The sequence below is a fragment of the Mesoplodon bidens genome (genome assembly GCF_964165515.1).
Source record: "Mesoplodon bidens genome assembly, chromosome: 4".
NCBI classification, from domain to species: domain Eukaryota; kingdom Metazoa; phylum Chordata; class Mammalia; order Artiodactyla; family Ziphiidae; genus Mesoplodon; species Mesoplodon bidens.
Window position 1 is genome coordinate 146,881,768 of NC_138160.1, and position 22,272 is coordinate 146,904,039.

Consider the following 22,272-nt stretch of genomic DNA (forward strand, 5'->3'; position numbering starts at 1 on the left):
GCTGCCCAACTTCCTACAATGCACAGGGCAGCCCCCAAGACAGAGAATGAAGCCCCAATTTCAGCACTGCTGATGCAGAGAAACTCTGGACTCAATTTATTGATAGTACTTGATGCCAATATAAACATCGATTGATCGATTGCCTCCTGACTTCTCTTTCCCGCTCTTCTGGTAACAGTCCCTCAGTTTCCCAGGTGAAACAGCCCCTCCCCGAGCCTAGCTCCTTTGGGTAGAGTCGACCCCACCCCCAACTCCAGAAATGGGCACGTGACCTGGCCTGACCAATCAAACCATACATTCTCCCAGGCACAGCAATTGGTCCAGAATTGGACATGTTACCCGCCCCCCCCAAACATTCATGTGCAATGAAAGAGAGATCTGGGGTTTAGAGGCCATTAAATCGACCCTCCCATTTTCCACTGGACACACAATTGTGGGAATAAAAATTTGGTATATCTGGGCACTCTTGTTTGCCTCCATGAGGGGAAAGGATGACTGAAAATGGAGGGGAACACCACAAAGAAAGCAGAGATGGAGTGCAACGGGGAGAGAGGAGAGGGTTCCTGAGATATCTCCTGAACCCCTGGATCCAGCCGGACCTGAAGGCATTTCCTCCCAAGCTTTTCAGTTATATGAGGTAATAAATATTATTTTTGACTAAGCCAGTTTCAGTTGGGTTTTCTGTCACAAGATCTAAGACTCTTGCTTGAAACTTCTGCAGACTAAGTTCAGAATTTCCTCAAACCTTAAACTTCTCCAACTGAACATCCCTTATTTCTTCCACTATTCCCCAAGGGACCTGACTCTCATGTTCCTCTTAAAGCCCAGGTCTCAGAACACCATCCCTGAGATCAAAGGGGACAGTCCATCTTTACAATGTAGTGAGATCTTTAAAAGCCCAGCTATGCCCACCCAACACACCCTCCGGTCCTGCCCACTTCCTGGCACCATTAATGTTAGCAAGGGAAACAAACAGAACTTTGTCTTTCGGTCCCTCAAATATTCCCCAACCTCCCACACGCAAATTGGCGTGTCACCTCCTCCAGGAAGCCTACCCCAATTGTTTCTGGGGGTTCTCTTCTCTCTGCTCTCACAATACCCTGGGCTTCACTCACCCATCACTGAGTGTGTTAATCTGTGTTGTAACTGCCTATTTCCTCGTCTGTTTCCATGATTTTCATGATGGTCTGTGTCTCATTCATTGTGGGATTCTCCATCAGAATGTCTCAGAAATGTCTCTGAGGTGGGTGGTAGTATCATCATTACTATTGTTGTTATTATTGCTGTCATCACCATCTTCATTTGCCTCATTTTACAGATAAGAAAACAAAAGGTGAGAAGCCACATAACTCGGAACTAGTAAAGGCAGGATAATCTCAGGCAATCCATCCTCAATCATCGCTAACCAACTACCACTAACCAGTAGTAAGTAAGCACTCAACAAATACCTCCTAAATCAGGGAGGGATCAGCAAACTCTGTAAAGAGGCAGACAGTAATTTTTTTTTTTTGGCTTTGCAGAGAGAAAGCAGCCACAAACAATGTGTCAACAAGTAGGCAAGACCTTGTATCAATTAAACTTTGTTTACAAAAAGAGGCAGACAGCCCATGGGTTATAGTGTGCTGACCCCTGTATTAAATGACTGAAAAAATGAAGTGAATATTTGATCAACATTTATTGAGCACCTACTATATGCCAAGTGCTGTTCTAGGAACTGGGGACACAGTTGTGAACCAAACAGACAAAAAGTTTTGCCCTGACACTCCAGTGTGGGAAGCAGATAATAAGCAAATAAGCTAAAAATTATGGTAAGTCAGAGAGGGCTAAGTACTGTGGAGGAGGGCTTCCCTCATGGCGCAGTGGTTAAGAATCCGCCTGCCGATGCAGGGGACACGGGTTCGAGCCCTGGTCCGGGAAGATCTCACATGCCGCGCAGCAACTAAACCCGTGCTCCACAACTACTGAGCCTGAGCTCTAGAGCCTTCGAGCCACAGCTACTGAAGCCCACGTGCCTAGAGCTCATGCTCCGCACCAAGAGAAGCCACTGCATCGAGAAGCCCGTGCAACTGCAACGAAGAGTAGCTCCCGCTCGCCGCAACTATAGAAAGCCCACGCACAGCAATGAAGACCCAATGCAGCCAAACACAAACAAACAAATAAATAAATAAATAAATACCGTGGAGGAAAATAAAAGAAGGAAGAGAATGGTGGGGAGAGGGGTAGGCAGGGGCAGGGGGTGTGATTTTTACATATGGAAACCAGAGGAAATCTCTCTGATAAGAAACCTTCAGGAGATAAGAGAACAACCAGGGTGTATATCTGGAGGAAGAGGGATTTGTAGAGAAAGAACAGCATGTGCAAAGGCCCTGGAGCTGAATTGCACCTGGTGGGTTCTAGGGACAGTGAGGGCGGGCCCACATGGCTGGAGTCGAGTGAGGGAGGGGGAGAGAGGGAGGAGATGAGGTTCTGCAAGGTGGGCAGAGGCCACATGCATAGGTTCTTCTGGGTCATGATGAGGACTTTCACTTTTACTCCAAGGGGAGCCATGCGTGGGAGGGCTGGGAGCAAGGGGAGGGACAGGGGTTTCCAGCATCCATTGTGAGTCCTGAAAGGTGACATTTCCCAGTATTGGACCCAGAGAGGAAGTCAGTGAACAAAGCAGAATGGAATGGGAAAGAAGGCACAGCGCAAATGTTGACACCCGCCACCCAGGCTTCTGTCCCGGTCAGCCCCAGTGGACATGTTTAGATGCGATCTTCCACCCAACCCAACCCAACCCACTTGACTGAGATTTGCTTGCACCAAGCCCCACCTCAAGTCCCCAGCTGCATCCTTCCCCCATGGCTCTGGTCCAGGTCCTCCTCATTCCTCATCCCACAGAGGTTTCCTCTAAACTAGCCCCCTCCAGACCTGCAACTCTGAAGCCAGCTAGGCATCACCCTGAGGTCCTCTGGCACTGTCTTCTCTATATCCACCCAACCCATTTCGTTGTCCTCCCTGGCACCCAACTAAGCTACATTCCCATTCCTGTCTTGCAGCTGGATGGGACCATGTGACCAGTGGAACAAGAATGGAGGTGATGGTGCCACTTCTGGTCCTGGCCCCATGAAAACCTCTCAGGGTTTCCCTCCTCATAACTCCCTCCTTGTCCTCTGGCTGAATAGAGAACTCCAAGGGCTCCAGGGAGGATGGGGCCATGAGATGGAAAGAGCCCAAGTCCTGTGGGAACTTTGTAAAGAAGGGCTATCCTCTTAATCCCCCAGTTGACCCAAACTGGATTGTGATATAAACTAGAAGTAAACTCTTTAAATTCACTGAAGCAATGCAGTTCATTACAGCAACTAACATTTTGCACCCAGACCTATACCACATCCTACAGGCAAGCTCAGATCCACTGAAATCAAATTAGCAAAAAAGAATGACTCCCATTAATTTAGCACTTGCTATACATTAATCGTACGTCAATCACCATGATAGGAATTTAACTTACCTTATCATGTTGAACCCTCACATAACCCTGAGATAAAGGTGCTGTCCACACCCCCATTCTGTAGATAAGACAACCTGGGCAGAAATAGGTTAAGTAATTTTGTTTCTCCAAGATCACAAGCCTAGTAAGTACCTGACTTGAAATTCAAAGCAGCCCAATATATAAAGAGTTCCTAAAAATCAATAAGAAAAGAATGCCAGCAGTCCTAGAAGGAAAAAAATAATGAGCAAATGAAATGAACAAATATTATTTTGCAGAGAGAAAATATAAAGAGTTCTTAAACATACGAAAAGAGGCTCTATCTCACTCAGAATAAGAGAAATGTACATTGAGTCATAATGAGCTTCATTTATCACCCAAGTTGGCAAAACTCCAAAAGCTTAACAACTGTTGGCAAGGCAGTGGAGAAACCAGCATTCTCATTGCTAGAGGTAATGTAATTGGAACAATGCATATGGGAACAATCCCATACAGAGAACAATTTGGCAGGATCTACTGAAAACACAGACTCACCCGCTTTGAGCCAGCAAAACCTTCTGAGAATTTATCCCATGGATATACATGCTCATGTATCTGGCTGCAATAATAACATTTATATGTAGCTAGATACTTTTCTAAGTTCTTGATAGTAACTCATTTATCCTTCAGAACAATGCTTCCAGATGGGGATTTATTATCTCCATTTTACAGATGAGGAAACGGAAGCACAGAGAGGTTAAGTAACATGCCCAAGGTCACACAGTAGAGGAGCCAAAAAACAGTTCATGGACAAGGTTATTCATCACAGTTAGTTTGTCAGAACAAAAGCCTGGTGCAATCCAAGTGCCCATTAATAGGGGTGATGGTAAATTAAGTGATCCCCAAGCCGTGCAATGGAATATAGTTTAGAGAAACAGTCCCTGGCCACATGCCTGCAGTATAGCCAAAAAAAAAAAAAAAAACCAGAGCAGGGATCCTGGTACCAGGCTGCCTGGGTTTGAATTTCTGACTGTCACTTTCAAGCTGGGTGCCCTGAGGCAAGTGACTTAACTTCTCTGTGCCTCAGTTTTCCCATCCGCAATATGAGGATAATGGTAATATCTACCTCGTAAATTGTTATGGAGATTAAACAAGTCAGTGTATAGAAAGTGTTTCGACCAGGGATCAGCAAACTTTTTCTACAAACATCTGGATAGTAAATATCTTCACCTGAACAGGCCAGACACTCTCTTCGTCAATTACTCAACTGTAGAGTTGTAACTGGAAATCAGCCATAGATAATATGTAAACAAATGGACGTGGCTATATGCCAATAAAACTTTATTTATAAAACATGCTTGTGGTTCACATTCGGCCCTCCCATTGTAGTTTGCCAACCCCCAGTTTAGATGAATGCCTGGCACACAGTTAGCCCAGTATAAGTGGTTTGTTAAGTAAATGGACAATCTAGAATATCATGCAGTCATTTTTTAAGAAGAATGAGAACAATCTCTATGTATTGATTTGGAAAGATTCCCAAGACGATGATTAAAGTGAGAAAAGCAGGGTATAAAGCAGTGGGTGGTATGTGCCATCTTTTGTAGTAAGAGAGGAGGGTAGTTAATAAAAACCTGCATTCCTGTTTGCATAAGGAAATTCTAGAAGGCTATATAGTCAACTTAAAGAAAAAAGGAGTCACTTATGGGGGAAGGTAGCACCTGGGTATCTGAAGAAGATGGCTAGAGGTTACACTTTTTCCCTGTGCACCTTTTTATGTGTTTTGATCTTTGAATGATACACATGTATTATTTAACCAAAGAGTCAAATATTTTAAAGATTCTACCAGGCTGTCTGTCCCCCAGCACAGGGTGTCGCAACCTCAGCACTGTTGATATTGGGGCCGGATAATTCTCTGTCATGTGTGACATTGTTGAGCAGAATCCCCGGGCTCTATCCACTAGATGCCAGTATCAGCTCCCAGACGTGACAACCCCAACTGTCCCAGGACATAGCCAAGGATCCCCTGGGGGCGAAACCACCCCAGTTGAGAACCACTACCCTGACCCAAACTCCTCCAGGCTGTGCTATGCTGCCAACCTTCCCTATATCCCTCATTTTCCCTAAAAAGACTTTTTATAGAGGGTTTATCAGGTGTCAACACAGTGCTGAGCAGTATTGAAATACTACAACAGTCTTCCCCAAAAAAGGTGCCGTTTTTAGCCACAGTTCACAGATGGGGAAACTGAGGCTCAGGGAGGCAAAGCCAGCAAGTGATGCTGTCAGGATTGGCTCCCAGGTCTGGCTCCTCCAAGCCACCACCGTCAACCCCCACCCCAGCCCACACCTCGTATTCTAACTCTCCTACCCTCTCCCTTCCCTGCCTCTGCCAACGGCACCAGCATTTACAGGCTGGGGACCAAAGCACAGAGAGGTTAAGTAACACGCCCAAGATGCCACAGTGGAGGAACTGAAAAAAGATTCATCATCTTGGCTCCAGTGACCGCTCCCATCCTGAGTCTAATCAGCTCCCCCGTCCTGGTGGATCTTTCCCACAATGACTGTCACATTTGTCTCTTCCTCTCCACTTCCTCGGCTTTAAAGTTTCATCTCTGCCACCCGGAATTTGGGCTCCCAGAGAGAGTGAGAGTGTCTGGTCATCACTGTGGCCGCCTATGATGGTGTCATCGTCTTTCTGCGTCTCAGATCTCAGCTTGGAGACTCGCTTCAATCTGACCTCACCCATGAATCATGCCCACCAGCCAGCCCACTCACTGCCCTGCAGCACAACTACGTGGGAACTGACCTGCTTCCACCTCAGAGCCTTTGCACTGGCAGTGCCTCCTGCCAGGAGTGCCGTTTCTTCAGAATCACATGACTCATTCCCTCACTTTGCCCAGGTCTCTGCTCAAATGTTGCCTCCTCAGTGAGGCCTCCCAGACCTCCTATGCAAAAGTGCAACCCCACATTCCCAAGCCCCCTTCTCCAGGCCATGTACCACCTCTGACAATGTATATGTTTCCTTATTTGCCCACTGTCAGTGCCTCCCACTAGAATGTGGGCTCTTCGACAATAGGAGTTTGTGTGTGTCTTTTTCCCACTGTCTCAGCACCAAGAAGAGGTTCAGCGTACATCATAATTGTTGATGAATGAACGAATGAATGAATGGATTAATTAATTAATATGCTCTTCCCACTTTCTACCCAGGGAACAGTGGAGCGAAAGCCGAGGAACTCTGAGGAGGAAATGAGAGAAACTAGGAAGCATCCTAATTCCAGGCTCCACACCTTCATGCCATTGTGTGTCCCCCACCCCATCCCACCCCCATCAGGAGCCCTCCCTTTTCTCTCTCTGCCCTTCCATATCCCATTGGCAGTTCATGTCCCAGGCTTAAATCTGTTGATGGACAGGGACTTGAAAACTTAGAGAGGCTGTTCTTGTGATACCTCCCTCCAACTTAATGTGACCACCTTTTAGCTTCCTGCTCATGGCCCCACTGTGAATGGGGCGCAGGGCTGAGCTTCAAAGGGAGACAAAATGCGCAGGGCAGGATGGCACAGAGCTCCCAGATGGGGAGGATCAAGGAACACCCCTGCCCAGTGCAGGGCCTGACACAGCTAGGCACCAGAACCCAGAGCAATTAGAAAACTCCTACTCACCCTTCAAAACCCAGCACAAATGTCCCCTCTTGCATAAAGCCCAACTCTCCCAGGCAATGTCTTGCCTTTGTTCCAGGGCCCCCAGCCCAGAGGTTTCTTCCTCTGCCCTGGTCCTGACAACACAAGGCTGGGGGATGTCTGTCTCCCCCAGTCTGGGAGCACCTTGAGGGCCAGACCCAGGCCTGGGTCCTGGGTGTTGCCCAGCACAGAAAATCAGGACACATTAGTCCCTGAAGCTGCCCTCCTAGAGAATAATGCCACAACCCCTTGCCTTTTATCAGAAAACCAGCTGTAGGGAAGATACAGGGAAGGATAGAAGTTCATCCTTAAGTCTAACCACTTTCCCATTAGCTGCTGTTGAAGCCTCACTGGATCTCGATTGCTCAGAAGTCTGGGGCCTGACTGGTCCGACAGCTACTTCCTTCTGTGTGGAAGCCAGGAGGCAAGCAAATGGAGGAAAATTTGGGATGGCCTGTGGCCAGAGCAGCTGGTGGCTGGGGGTGGCAGGGGAATCTCTGGGGTTCCCCCGCTGCCATTCTTTCAGGAAGCCTGCCTGGGCTAGGGGAGGGTGGGCCTCTTCCACGTGTGGCCCTATCCCCAGGAAACACCCCCAGGGACCCCCATAGGCCCACTCCCTGGTCACTGACTGCCCCTCCCCGCATCCACACATGGCATCTCAGGCCAGAGAGGAGGCAATGCCCGAGCCTGCCCACCATCCGTCCCCAGAGAGGTCCCCCTCTAGCCCACAGCGCATCCAGATAAGTCTTTCCTCCCAGGGTAGGGCCTGAGGGCTGGATGGCAAGTGTCAGACCCGCAGGGTAGGCAGGGCATCCCCAACCGTCAGCCATCACTTTCCACCCAGAACTCAGGAGGCCAGAGGGAACCAGAGAAGGTACAACAGAAAGAGAATCCAGTCCAGTTACCTCCCCCACCCCACCGCATTCAAATAGGGATTTGAATAGATTTCCTGAGCTGGGGGCGGTCACAGTCAAATCCTCCTCCCCCTGGACCCCGGGGCCCTTGCAGAAATCCCTACAGAGAAAAAGCAGCTATTTCTAGGTTCCCAAAACCCCAGGACCCACTTTCGGGGTTCTGGACCAGGTCCTGCCTCAACGTGCCCCCTGGGATGGATGGAGTTAGGAAGACCAGACCCCCAGGCCCATAGCACCCCACCCACCCCATGCTGCCCCAGGCCCAGGCAGGAAGCCAAGGGGAAGATGTGAGGGGAAGGAAGGGGCCCAGGGCCTGGGAGGAGGAGACACATGTGGGGGAAGGAATCGGAGGAGGCCCCTCCCCCATAGCCAGAATCTTGAGGGGGGGGGGGTCAAAGGAGTTGAAAACCTCAGGCACCCTATTGGCCACCCAGGGGGTTCCTAGCCCCCCTCAAGACGCCCACAGAGTCCCTTTTTGGGGCTTGATCCCCACTGGAGCCAGCCTGGGGCTTTGGGAGCTTTAACCCCAAGTTTGCCAGTTCTCAGCCTAGATGTGGGTTAACTGAGCCTATGAGCCCATTCCCGTTAACCTTGGGTGGGCCACCCCTGTATCCCCGAGAGTTACAACCCCCATATCCCCCGTACCCTGTGCCAGACCCTGCGGTGGGGGGACATCCTCCCCTCTACACGGCTGGCCCAGAGGTGCAGAGCATCAGCCCCCTGGGTACCAGCCTGGGATGCCTCCCACCACCCACCCTGGGGCAGGCCCGTCAGTGGCCGTCTCACCTGGGACATCTGGGGACGCAGGTTGACCTCCCGCAGGTTGATGGCATGGGGCAGCAGGTTGTTGAGCAACTGGCACAGAAGGACGCCATCCCGGAGGGCCTGCGCCAGTTCGCACACCTGGGCCCCATCCCAGGTCACGCGGTGGCTGGGTGGCAGTACCCGGCACTGGATCAGCCAGTGGGTGCACTGGCGCCACAGCTCCATGGTTGCTGGCTTCCCCGGGCCGGCCCGTGCACCCTCGCGGCCTCCTTCGCCGCCCTCCCGCTTGCCTCCGCTAGCTAGCTACCACTTCCTCTTCTTTGCCTGTAACTGTCGCCCTGAGACGGGGCGGAGGGGGAGCTGTGGGGCGGGGGGCGGGGAGCACCTGCAGCCCAGCTCCAGCCCAGCCCCTTTCAAGCAGGACCTGGCCTCTCCTTCCCCCACCATCTAGTACTGGGGCATCTGGGAATGGGTTCAGGGTAACAAGGCGGAGGCTTGCCTCCTTCCTCTGTATCCAACCCAAGAGCGGTACAACCTCGGAAACATACTCAAAATCCGCCCTGTTCTCACCCCTCCCTCCTCCACCTCCACCCTCATCCAGCCCCCAACCTTGGCAGCCTGGACCTCCGCCCCACGGCCGGGCTCCCGTCCTCATCCCCCCTACACACGATCTGTACTCCCCACATCAGAGGGCACCTATGAACACCTAAGTCAAGTCGGGATGCCCCACAGCCCCCCTCGTCTGGGATAAAAGTCATCCCTGCAGCCCACAAGGGCCTGCATGAGCACTCATCACCTCCCTGCCCTACTTCTCCCACTCTCCCCCACTTTGCGCTGTTCCAGCCAAATGGGCCTCCTTAGTGTTCTTTCAACACACCACGTAGCCCCAGAAGCTTGCCCTAGAATCCTGTCACAAGGCCTTTGCACATGCTAGCCCTCTGCCTTAGGCAATTTCACGGCCAGCTCCCTCACTTCCTGCAACTCTTAGCTCTAGATCATCTTCTCATGAAGTTTTCCCAAACCTCTCCATTTCAGATCAGAGCCTTTCTTCCCACCCCATCACACCCTATCCCACTTCCCCACCTGTTATTTTATTATACTTATTTCTTTATTGTGTATTGAGAAATTTGTGTCTGGAGTTGGAACCACTCCCCCCAGCACCTGGCACATATACATGCTCCATAAATATTTGTTGAATGAATGAATGAATGAATAATTGAAAGCTCTATGGCTCTACCTCTGACATTTATCCCAAATCCGTTCATTTATTCCCATGGCCCTGGCCATCATCTTTTTTGAACTTCGATAGTGTCGTTCATTGGTTTAGCAAATATTTACTGTCTTTGTAGCCCTTATCATTACCTGAAATCATGTGCTCTACGAGGTCTCTCTACCCACCTCCAGCCCACTAGATTGTGAGGAGTCTCCCCGCTCCGTCTCACAAGCACCCACCCACCCCACCCGCCACCCGAGCCACCCCCCGGATTTTCCTTTTTAATTATTGTAACCACTAAGGGGCGCTAGACTCCTTTCACTGGACATACCCCCTACCCTCTGACTGTATCAAAACCAGGCGGGGAGTGGGTCAAGGAAGGGATACCCCTCAGCCTGTCCTGAGACTGGAGTCTCTTCCACATTGGCAGATGGGGAAACCCAGCCTGGTAATTCCCAGATTTACGATCCTACAGGCACCAAAACTTTCTTCCCCAACCATCCGTGTTTCTCTATGCGTCAATTTTCTCATCTGTAAAATGAGTGACAGTAAACTTCACCGTTTAGAATTACGGTAGGGGTCAGAGATGGTGGGGCTGCAAAGATCAGAGGAAGACAGGATAGCGCTCCAGGGCTCCGCGCTTGAATCCCACCTTGACCAATCACAAGCCGTGTCAAACTTGGGCAAACTTGGGCTGAGCTGTCCCATGCCTCAGTTTCTGCATCTAGAAAATGGGGTGATGAAAACAGTACCCATCTCATTGAGAGGTCTACGTAAAAATGTGTTGAAGCAGGGCAAGCAAAGAGAACGGTCGTGGCATACAGTAAGCGCTTAATGAATGTTAGCTGCAGCTACTGCTTTCGATTCTGTTGTTATTATTATGTGCCCTCAATAAACTTGGCCAGAGCGTCCTCTTTCTAGTTCCAGATTCCTCCCTCCCCCACCTTTCTCACGCTTGTCTCCGGCTGACAGGATGGAAGCCCCCCTCCCCTCCTTCCCTCCACGTAGGAAACCACCTGAAAGTTTACCCCCCAGTCCGGCCAGAGTCTAGATCAGCTCCAACGTTCTGTTACTGGGAGAGGCTGTCGTGTTTTCCCGCATCTCTCTCCACAAAACCCGACACCCAATGGGGTTCCTTCCCGGAAACCCAGGGGGGTGGTCTGGAGGAAGCTCACGCGGTCACGTCACAGCTGCCACCACTCCCTGCCAGGCGAGAGAGCCCGTAGGGACCGCCCCGCCCCTGCCCTGAACACTGAGGGGCTAGGAGACACGCCTTGCCCCGTCCCAAGGGGCCAGGGATGCTTAGGACCAGCCGAAGGCCCTAAGCCAGCCGGGGCCTGGCTCTAAGGGGCGGGACTAAAAGAGGAGTGAGGAGATGAGTGGGCGTGGTCAGCCCGAGAAGGGCGGGGCAAATTTAAGGGGGCGGGGTCCACTAGTAGGAACGGAGTTCCCAAGGGGGCGTGGTCTACGGGAAGAAGGTTTTATCTGAAGAGGGTGTGGTTAGCGAAAAGAAAGTTTCTAAGGGGGCGGGGCGAGAACAAGGGGGCGGGGTGAGAGCCCGGAGGTTACAGTTGGAGAGGGGGCGAGGCCTGGAGGGCGGGGTTTAAATGAGCGGGACCAGGTGTTGGGGCTCGGCTCCCCTCGGGCGCGGCGGGTGAAGGCTGGACCTGGCTGGGGCGGGGAGGGAGGGGTCTGGAGCCGCAGAGCCTCAGGCTTCCGCCCGGCCCCAGGTTCTTGGGAGCTCCGCGGGTCCCGGCCCAGGTGAGTGAGGGGCCCCAGGCAGATCCAGGACCGGGAGATTACTGGGGCAGGGAGTTCTTTTTTCCAGGTGGGGCCACCAGCTCGCAGGGAGGATCTGGGTGTCTGTCCACGCGCGTCCGCGAACGTAAAAAGGGTCGCCTGACTGGGGCGCTGTGTATCACGCGTGTCCGTGTACCTGGGCGTCCTCCTCCAAGCGTGTTTTCTGTGCAACACGGAAAGCCTCCCTGCTTCCACTTTTGCCTGAAAGATCTTTTTAAACCACAAACCAGATCGTGCCCCTCCCTCACTTCAAACCCTTCCCGTAGCTCCCCTTCCATCCCACTGAGATGAAAATTCGAGGTCCACCAGTTCCTGCATCGTCTCTGCCTATCTCACTGCTCTCCACTTCACTCCTGGCTCACAGCACGCAGCCCCACCAGCCTCACTGATGACGTAAGATGTAAAAAGCAAGCTCCAGGCCTTTGCACTTGCCGTATCCCCGCCTGGACTGCTCTTTCTCCACATCTTTGCATCACTGTCTCCCCTCTACTGAGGTCTCAGCTCCCAGCCAGCCTTCTTGACATTTCCCTGTTTTATCACCTTCATTGTTCACCCTTAGACATTACCTTCTTCATTCATGCTGCGCTTATTTGTTTTGTGTCTTGCCCACCGGAGGGGCCTTGGTCTCATTCATCACTGTTTCTCCAGGGTCTAGAACAGAGCCTGGCACACAGTAAGCATTCAACCAGTCAGTGTTTGCTCAAGTTTGAGGCTCCGCGTCCACCTGTGTCCCTGTGTCTCTGTGCAGGTGGCTGCCCTCCTGCGCATGTGTGTACATGTATGTGGCCAACAGAGCATGAATAATCTCCTTCCTCCTTACCCCAAGCTTGCCTCTCACCCACCCCCTCTCCTGACTCTACCCTGTTCCTCTCTCTTCTGCCCAGATATCCAGAAATTATTCCAAAGGACGCAGGGCGGGTGGATGACTTAATTGGCCTGTGGCTGACCTGTGCCCACTCTGAGATCCCCCTGAACTAATCACAGCCTTGTCAGCGACGCACCACCACACCCACTAAGGGGCACGTAAGACAGAGGAAGCTGGAGTCCGGGGACTCTTAAGACCAAGGCCGGGCCTGGCCCAGGTGACAAACAGGAAGTGCTCAGGCATCCAGGAGACACACCTGGCTTTCAGGTATGCGGCACCTAGAGACAGCGCTCTGCTCAGTTCCCCCGCCCCTTAAGCCACCTAGGGCCAGTCTGGGAACTTCCTGACCCTTTCAGTCCCTCAGCCCAGCTGACTCAGGTCGTAAGAATCCGGGTGCTATTTCCCTGCAGACCCCACCAGGCCCAGAAGATCTTGGGGGCAGGGAAAGCAAAAAGCAAACCCCTTGCTTCCCTCCCATCCAGGGCAGTTTTTTCCACCAGACACTTGAGAAACACAGGGGCCTGAGGCCTGCGCCATGATTAACATGTCCTAAAGCATCTGAGACCTAAATTTGACTGCAGTAATAAGGAAATGGATCCGCTCCAAAATATGAAAATCTGCAAATGCTTATTTGCTGACAAGTCTACAAAAATATGACCTTTTAATGTCCTTAAAAATGGCTTTACATGGGGCTATCTATTTTGGCTATTAACGTCAGGTTGTCACTCCTCCAACTACTTCTAACTGGGTCTGTTACACCTACATCAATCATACTGGGCTAATAGAAGAGGACGTCAAAAATGTATATGACTGGGCTTCCCTGGTGGTGCAGTGGTTGAGAGTCCGCCTGCCGATGTAGGGGACACGGATTCATACCCAGGTCCGGGAAGATCCCACATGCCGCAGAGCGGCTGGGACCGTGAGCCGTGGCCGCTGAGCCTGTGCGTCCGGAATCCGTGCTCCGCAACGGGAGAGGCCACAACAGTGAGAGGCCCGCGTACCGCAAAAAAAAAAAAAAAAAAGGCCTTACATTGGAAAGGCACCTATGGGTTAGATTTTTGTACAATCTAAGAATCCTTGAGTATGCATATAGGTGGCTGAGATGCTATGGACTTTAGTAAATTAAATTCTCCCCAGCCTGCAACTTCTTTCACCCCAAGAACCACCTGGCTTGCTCCCTCAAAATCCTCCCAGTTTTCACCAACAGAGACCTTCCCGGGCCACCCTATGGAAAAATCTTAACTCCACCCCTTGAATCTTCATACCCCATCCCTGGTTTCAGTTTCTTGTTTAGGTCTCTCAGATCTATCCTATACTTCCTCATCTAGTTACTTATTTTTCCAATCACTGTCTTCCCTACTAAAACATCCCTACTAGAATTCCCTACTAGAATTCCTGTCCTAAGGACAGGAATTCTGGTCTGTGTTGTTCACTGCTAGGTGTCTAGTGCCGAGAAGGGGCATCTGGCACACAGTGGGTGCCCCATGAATATTGGTTTGAGTGAATTTGTTAATTAAATTTCTCCAAAATGTAGCAGTACGTCATCTGCATAAAAAAACTGCATTACGTTTGAAAGCAATGCAGAGGTCTTTTCCCTTTGCAAGAATCCCAGTGAATGCATGACTCTTTCCATGAAATCACAGCCTATTCTAAATTAAAGTTACTCATAGCCTGATTTTAATCTGATATATATATATCAAATATAATTCAGATATAATTTATAATTAAGATATATAATCGGACTAAGGGTAACGTCTTTAACTTAAAGTATAAATATATAAATAGTTATACAAAAATGTTTATATTTTTTAAATATAAATATTTATATATAATTATATTTATATATTTTAAATATAAATATATAAATAATCTATATTAAAATATTATATAGTGTACATTAAAATATTTTAATATATTATATATAATTTATGTAAAGATATACTATATATTAAAATATAATATACATGTTTATATATGCATATACAGAGAGAGTTGCATTTTAAGGTTCAATAAGATATGGGCTGCTGTCTTCAAAACCATGAGGAACATGGAAGGGCTGAGCCGGACGCTCAGGATTCAAGAGTAATTATTCCCATTTTACAGATGAGGAAGACTGGGGCCTGTTGGAAGTACAAAGCACAGCCCCTGCACCCTCTGCCCCTGAGAACTCCATGCAGGTGCCACAGGATGGAGAGGACTTTGCTGGCCAACCCTGGTACCACGGCCCACTGTCCCGCCAGGTACCGCTGCCTCCTGATTGGACCATCTGATGGGGACCATCTGATGGGGAGTCTCGCCCCTTTGACCTTTGACTTACTGGGGACTCCTGGATCCCAGATGAGGGGCTTAGGGTCAAGGTCTATCGGAAAGAGTGGCTCAAGGGCTGGGGACTGTCTTGAAGCTTGGTTGGTGTGGCATGTCACTTCTTATATCTAAATTATCACTTCCTTTGGGATGGTGTTGAGGATGGTGTTGGGGATTGAAGAGGGTCCTAATGACCCCTCAAACCACCCCTTGGCTCTGCTTCTCTCTCTCTCTGGATCCCAGGCCACCCGTGGCTGCCAGGGGCCCATCTCCCTCTCAATCCAAAGTTCCTCACCCTCATCTCCAACTTAGGGGTCACCTTCAGGAGTCCCAGGACCGGAGGTATCCAATCAAATCATGAGAGGCAGGATAGCTTAGTGGTTAAAACACCACACTTTAGCACCAGACAGCCTGGGTTCAAATCCCATCCCTACAACTCACGTTGGGTGTGAACTAGGGCAAGGTATTTGATATCTCTGGGCCTCAGTTTCCCCATCTGTAAAATGGGCATAATAGCACCTACCTCTTAACCTTGGTAAAGGATTAAGTGAGTTCATACATTTTACACCTAAAACAGTGCCTGGCAAATAACAAGGGCTATACATGTGTCCATTGCGCATACTGTCCAGTCCCCAGCCCCCATCACCAGCTCCACTTTGCCCCTCTGTGATGTTGTGGCCCTCAGCCCTGTTTTCACATCAGCCACCATGGTTGGCATAAGACTGCTTGACCATTTTTTTAAAGGTTGATTTAAAGGCCACAGTCTGTTTGGAAGGACCCAGTGAATGGCTTTTCTGGAAGCCACATTTGCATAGCAAGCTCAGTGCATGTCCTTGGGTTGGAAGTTGCATAAGTCAGTGTTGGCTAGTGGCTGTAAAAAACATTCCCAAGGTGTCACCAGCCAGACTCAATCAACATTTAAGGGTGTGACTTCCCTGGTGGCCCAGGGAAGACTCTGCACTCCCAGTGGGTAAGACTCCACACTCCCAATGCAGGGGACCCAGGTTTGATCCCCTGGTCGAGGAACTAGATCCCACATGCATGCTGCAAGTAAGAGTCCACATGCCGCAACTAAGAGTTGCATACCACAGCTAAAGATCCCGCATGCCACAACTAAGACGCGGTGCAGCCTAAATAAATAAATATTAGAAAAAAAAATTAAGGGCTAGTTCATGTCACAGTCTGAGGGGATGCAGAGCTCCAAAATGAGTTAGACCCAAGCCCTTTCCGTCCTGTGTCTTCGCCATCCCCCAGGGCTTTGGGACATCAACTGACAGAGGACAGAACCTGTAGGATTGTACAGGAGAATTTTATTGGTCAGGTCAGGACATTCCCCACAGCCCTTCTGCCCTCATACCATTGGCCAGATCTTGTCACATGGCAGCTAAATGCAAGGGGGCCTGGGAAATGTAGTCCAGAGGTATGCCTATGAAAAAAGAGAAATGGTCTGACACAAAGGTACCCAGTCTCTGGGTTTTTCTGAGTGGGTGGATGGGGGTGGGGAGTCATCATTAACTACTGACACAGGCTTATGCCTAAACCCCTTGCCCCTGTCCTCCATCCCCAGAAGGCTGAGGCCCTCCTCCAGCAAGATGGTGACTTCTTAGTTCGTGCATCTAAGTCCCGTGGGGGCCACCCTGTGATCTCCTGCCGTTGGCGGGGCTCAGTCCTACACTTCGAGGTGTTCCGTGTGGCCCTGCGCCCCCGGCCAGGCCGGCCCACAGCCCTCTTTCAGCTGGAGGATGAGCGTTTCCCAAGCCTGCCTGCCCTGGTTCACAGCTATGTGACCGGCCAGCGTACACTGTCCCAGGCCACGGGAGCTGTGGCATCCAGGCCAGTGAGGCGGCAAGGACCTATTCGACGCAGCTTTAGTGAAGACACCCTTCCAGACGGCCCGGCTTGGACAGAGCCACTCAGGTACCACAGCCTCCCAACCTCCCTGACGACACCCAACACCACCCAGGGTTCTCCACCTTGGCACTGTCCACTAGTGACATTTGCGCCAGATTATTCTTGGCTGTGGGGGGCCGTTCTGTGCATTGTAGGATGTTCAGCAGCATCCCTGGTCTCTATCTACTAGATGCCAGTAGAATACTCTGTACGCCACCCCCCTAGTTGTGACAACCGAAAATGTCTCCTGACATTACCACGTGTCCCCTGGGGGTATCAGTCACCCTGGTTGGGATCCGCTGGTTCCGAATGATGGGATGTAAGGTTTTCTGGGTGTTGATGGGGGTTGCTCTGCGCAGAGTAGGACAACACATCTCTCCCATCTCTGTCCCCAGGGCTAGGAAGCGGAGTGACAGTCAGCCCGCAGGCTTGGAGCATATGGGGCAGCCAACAGAAGACCTCCCTGGTTCAGGTAAGGGTCTTCCAGGACAATGCATAGCTCAGAGATTGCTCTGCCATTCACTACCCAAGTGAACTTTGGCAGGTGACTTAACCTCCTGGAAAAAAGAGATGGTGATGCTCTCAATGTTGTCATGGTGACGAAAAAACACAGGACTAAGGAACTTTGTAGGTGCTTAAAAATATGGGTTTACAATGATTCCAAGAAGCCCTCTGTTCTCTAACCATGGCTGACCTCTCTAATAATTCCTCTCACATCCTGTACTCACTCTGGCCACATCGTCTTCCTTTCAGTTGCTGGAACCTTCCAACTTTGTTCCTGCCTCAGGGCCTTTGCATTTGCTGTTCTCACCATTGGAGAGCCCATTCCCTAATCTTTACCTGGTTGACTCCTTCTCATCTAATGTGAGTTCTTCAAAGCAGCTGACCCTGACCATCCTACATAAAGGAGGAGTCCCCCTTATACCCTGACTGCTCTGTCCACCGCCCCCCCAATTCAACATGAGCCCTCATTGTGTGCCAGACACTCTACTAAGTGCTGAGATATGTCAATGAACAAGAAAGACAAAGATCCCTGCTCAAGTGGAGCCAACATCCTGTTAGAGGAAGAAGGACCATGAACAACAAAAATGAGTCAATTACGTACGCTTTGGGTTAAAAATTAAAAGCAGGACACAGTAAGGAGTATGGGAATGGTAGTGAGTATTACAATTTTAAGTAGTAGTTAGGAAAGGTCCCATGGAGAAAGATTTGAAGGAGATGAAGGAGGGAACGATGTGGATAATTGGATGAGAATGACCCAGGCAGAGGGAACAGCCAGTGCAAATGTCCTGGGGCCAGAACAAGAGTTTGAACTGTTCATTGAACCAAAAGGAGGTGAGTGTAGCAGAAGCACTGGGAGTGAGGGGGAAGTCACGAGAGATTGGGCTCAAACTGTGAGGGCTTCTTGGACTAATATGAGGACTTTGGCCCTTATTCAGAGCGAGCTGGGAACTGTGGGGAGGTTTTAAGCCCCTATAACAGGGTCGACTTAAATGCTTAGTAAATACAGAGTCTCCCAAAAGTCTGGGTGCAGTTTTAAGTTCCAATAACCTCAGAAGTAAATATGCCACAAACTTAACGAAAGACATCATTTGAAATTTTGATAAATTCAGTTTCTTTGATGCTTATGTAGCTTTGTGAATTTTGAATGACATTTTTCATTTTAATTTCATACAGTCAGGGCTTACCATCTTCAATCAGAGGGGCAAAAACAAAGAATTCAAACTTGAAATGTAGTATTCAAAAATTGCAAAACTACATACGTGTCAGAGAAAGTTCATTTTCAAACCATTGGTAAGTGTGTAGCATTGATGTTGGTGAAGTTGTTCAATTTCAAAGCCGCACCAAGATAGGCTGAGATACCTGGTTATTGGCTGAATGAAGGGATGAACCAGGAGGTTAGTAGCCCATGAAGCCACTGACCCCTCCCAGCTATCTTCTCTGTGCACCTCTTTCACCCCTTCTTGTATGACCCCCAGGAGCTTCCACTATGCCTGCATCTGCCCTGCCTCGGACAGGTAGTGACCCCGTGTTGCTAAAGGTGCCCATTCCCCTGGGGTCCATTGCTGACAGCCTCAGGGCCTCTGATGGGCAGCTTCATGCCAAAGCACCAACCAAGCCACCTCGAACATCCTTACTGATGCTGCCTGATGCCTCTGGACGCCCCCCAACGTACTGTGAGCTGGTGCCCCGAGTGCCCAGGGTCCAGGGAACACCTGCTGGCCACAGCTGCCCAGAGCCAGAGGCGCCATGGTGGGAGGCTGAGGAGGAGGAAGACAGATGTTTTGCAAGACCGCAGGCAGAGGTCTCTTTCTGCCCACCTGACAACCCCTTCTGCCTGCTGGGCTCCCAGAATCGGCCTCTGGAAACCGAAGTCCTGCATACTCTCCATGGCCTGTTCCTGGAGCACCATCCTGGGAGCACCGCTCTCCACCTGCTATTGGTGGATTGCCAGGTGGGTCACCTACAGAGGTTTTTCCTCCCCAGGCAGGGGCTGAAGCCAGGACAAGGCCCAACCCCACCTCACATCTGTATACTCACTCTGCTCCCTTGACTTCTCTACTCTTACCCTGGCCCCCTATTGCCAGGCGACTGGTCTCCTGGGAGTGACCAAGGCTCAGCGGGGCGCCATGGGGGTCGCCTCTGGTCTGGAGCTGCTCACACTTCCCCATGGGCATCGCTTGAGGTTGGAACTGCTGGAGAGGTGAGCCAGCCACCTGGAATCCCTAGGGTCTCCAAATCTCCCCATTCACGGTCCCCTAGGGAGGTGGGGGATGGGCAATGCCACCGACTGTCCCTCCTCACCCCCGCATTGCAAACCTCCCCACTGCCCCCAGACCCTTTGCCTTCCGCCTCCACAGGCTCGAGACGCTGGCACTGGCGGGGGCGCTGACGGTGCTGGGCTGCGCAGGGCCGCTGGAGGAGCGCGCGGCCGCCCTGAGGGGCCTGGTGGAGCTGGCCCTGGCGCTGCGGCCAGGGGCGGCGGGAGACCTGCCCGGCCTGGCCGCGGTCATGGGCGCCTTGCTCATGCCCCAGGTGCGTGGGAAGCGGGGATGGGGAGAAGGCCAGAGAGCAAGTGATGGGGAAAAGTGGAGAGGAGGCGGGCTCAGCTTTCTTCCTCCAGGTGTCGCGGTTGGAACGCACGTGGCGCCAGCTGCGAAGGAGCCACACCGAGGCTGCGCTGGCCTTCGAGCAGGAGCTGAAGCCACTGATGCGGGCGCTGGATGAGGGCGCCGGTGAGTGGCATCTTTCGATGAGTGGTAACTAAGCGGAATCCCAATCCGGGCCTAAGCCCCGCCCGGGTCTTAGGTCCCCGCCCCTGCTTCTCTCCTAAGCCACGCCCCCTGCCCTAGGCCCGGCCCCCGATTCACATCCAGGCTAGGCTCTGGCCTCTGAGTCTCGTGCCAAACCCCTCCCCTTCCTTCTGTCCTAGGCTCCACCTTGGCCTTACATTCCGCCCGCTGTTTCGGTCCTAGGCTCCGCCCCTTAAGCAAGGCTCCGCCCTCCTCGCCCTAGCCCACGCCCTCTATGCGAGTCTCGGTCGGGAACTAATCCCTAGGCCCCGCCCTCACTCTGTCCCAGGCTCCGCCCCTGCCCTAGGCCACTCCCCGGTCCTGTTCTGGGCCAGGCTCAAGCCTCTGTTTCTGACCCAGACCCCAACCATTGCTTTGTCCTAGGGTGCCTCGGCCCAATGTATGTCGCACCCTCTTCACCCTAGGACCCGCCCTCTGCCCCTAGCCCAGCCCAGACCCTTCCCCCAACAGGACCCTGCGACCCGGGGGAGGTGGCGCTGCCGTACGTGGCGCCCGCGGTGCGCCTGCTGGAGGGCGAGGAACTCCCCGGGCCCTTGGACGAGAGCTGCGAGCGGCTGCTGCGCACCCTGCACCGGGCGCGTCTGCTGGCCCGGGACGCGCCCAGATTCCGCGAGGCGGCGGCTCGGCGCCTGCGAGGTGAGCGCCTCCTCTGCGCCGGGTTGCCAGAGGATCCCGGAACACCCCTCATGCTCCAACTCGGTGCCCCCAAACGCACCGGGCCAGGGACTAGAGCCTCCCACCACGCCTCCCAGAGCCCCACCCAAACTGGGACGGCCCGGCCCCACAGGGTTCTCACCCTAACACACGCCGCAACCTGCAGTGTTGACGGAAACAGTGCCCTCTGCCCCCAAAGGGCGGCCCAGCCCCCCAGAGCCACGCCCACAGGGCCCCACTCCCACTCTCCCAACTGGGAAGGCCCTTCCCCTAGAGGATCTCGAGCCGCCACCAAGAATGCCCAGCTCCCTCCAAAATGACTCAGACCTTCAACCTGGTAGAATAGAACAGCGCCCCCGCTGAGCTCAGAGCCACACCCCTCTCCTGCCCTGGGGCAGCCCAGCCTCCAGGATCCCCCACCTGGGTCGTCCCTGCCTTCACTGGTGACCTTAGCCCCCCTGTCCCTCCAACATCGCCCAACCTCCCCCCCCCCAAGTTTGTCACTCAGGACGGCCCGGACCCCAAATCCCACCCTCGGGCGTGGCTCCACCTCCAGGCACAACCCCTAAGGTGGGTCCCCCAGGATCTGGCCCCAGGAACAGACTGCCCCCGTGCACCCTCCGAGCCCCTCAGCCACCCCACCCCCACTGCTGCAGACTCAGGAGCCCCCTCCCGGCTAACCCTACCCAGTTGTCCAGGTAATCTCAGGCTGAGTCCCTCCGGGGTCAAAGTCCCTGAGGGAACAAGGCAGGTGTGGGAGGGGCAAGGCAGTTGCCTGGGCCCCGCCCCCAGCCCCGCCTGGCCCCGCCCCCAGGATTCCGGCCCCACCCGGAGCTGAGAGAGGCCCTGACCACTGGTTTCTTGAGGAGGCTGCTCTGGGGGAGCCGAGGAGCTGGGGCGCCGTGGGCCACACGTCTTGAGAAGTTCCAGCGCGTCCTCAGCGTCCTGTCGCAGCACCTGGAGCCTGACCATTGAGAGCACAGACCCCCCCCCCCACTTCACGCTGGGATACCAAGGCTTCCATGGAGATCAAGGAAGCCGCCCAAGCTTCCTCACACAGCCAAATGCAGTGGGGACCTGCACCCTGCCTCACAGGAGGGGACCTGGTTTGCAAGAACCCACCCTGTGCCCTAAAAAGGCACACTGATCCTGGCGGAGGGCAGCCTCCTCCCCACGCTAGAAGACCCAGGTGTCTGGAGGCTCTGCACGCCCTCTCCCACCTGCCCCCTCACATATCCCACGAAGGGTGAACGTGTGGCTTTTAATGTTAAAGAGAACTTGCAGATCTGTAAGAGGCCTGAGTTCAAATACGTTTTAAAAGCTGTGTGACTTCTACTGGATCACTTGACTTCTCTGTGCTGGCCTTCAACATATAAGTGGGGCTGTGTACCTTCTAGGGGTTGTGGTGGGGATGAAAGCTCAACGTTTGAA

At 52.3% G+C, this 22,272-nt stretch overlaps 2 protein-coding genes across 3 annotated transcripts in view; one reads left to right on the top strand and one right to left on the bottom strand.

Annotated features, from left to right (window-relative positions):
* The window catches only part of VAV1 (vav guanine nucleotide exchange factor 1), a 56,395-nt gene extending 47,286 nt beyond the window's left edge, over window positions 1-9,109 (bottom strand). For both annotated transcript variants that reach the window (XM_081230966.1, XM_081230965.1), the window contains exon 1: window positions 8,823-9,109. In XM_081230966.1, the coding sequence (XP_081087092.1) occupies window positions 8,823-9,026 (204 nt within the window). In that variant the 5' untranslated portion in view covers window positions 9,027-9,109. The remainder of the gene's footprint in view (window positions 1-8,822) is intronic.
* Window positions 9,110-11,564: 2,455 nt separating this feature from the next.
* Window positions 11,565-21,957, top strand: SH2D3A (SH2 domain containing 3A). Its single transcript, XM_081230846.1, has 11 exons — window positions 11,565-11,775; window positions 12,699-12,946; window positions 14,783-14,919; window positions 16,551-16,900; window positions 17,269-17,345; window positions 18,853-19,328; window positions 19,462-19,577; window positions 19,735-19,909; window positions 19,998-20,109; window positions 20,638-20,823; window positions 21,656-21,957. The coding sequence occupies exons 3-11, from the start codon at window positions 14,851-14,853 to the stop codon at window positions 21,814-21,816; spliced, it is 1,722 nt and encodes a 573-aa protein (XP_081086972.1). The 5' UTR covers window positions 11,565-11,775; window positions 12,699-12,946; window positions 14,783-14,850; the 3' UTR covers window positions 21,817-21,957.
* Window positions 21,958-22,272: the final 315 nt, after the last annotated feature.

What these genes read in the sequence shown, in the direction of transcription:
- SH2D3A (XM_081230846.1), top strand. Translation starts at nt 14,851, where the DNA reads ATGCAGGTGCCACAGGATGGAGAGGACTTTGCTGGCCAACCCTGGTAC. An exon ending in ACGGCCCACTGTCCCGCCAG is followed by an intron (nt 14,920 to 16,550) that starts GTACCGCTGCCT and finishes CTCCATCCCCAG; the next exon opens with AAGGCTGAGGCCCTCCTCCA. An exon ending in GCTTGGACAGAGCCACTCAG is followed by an intron (nt 16,901 to 17,268) that starts GTACCACAGCCT and finishes CTCTGTCCCCAG; the next exon opens with GGCTAGGAAGCGGAGTGACA.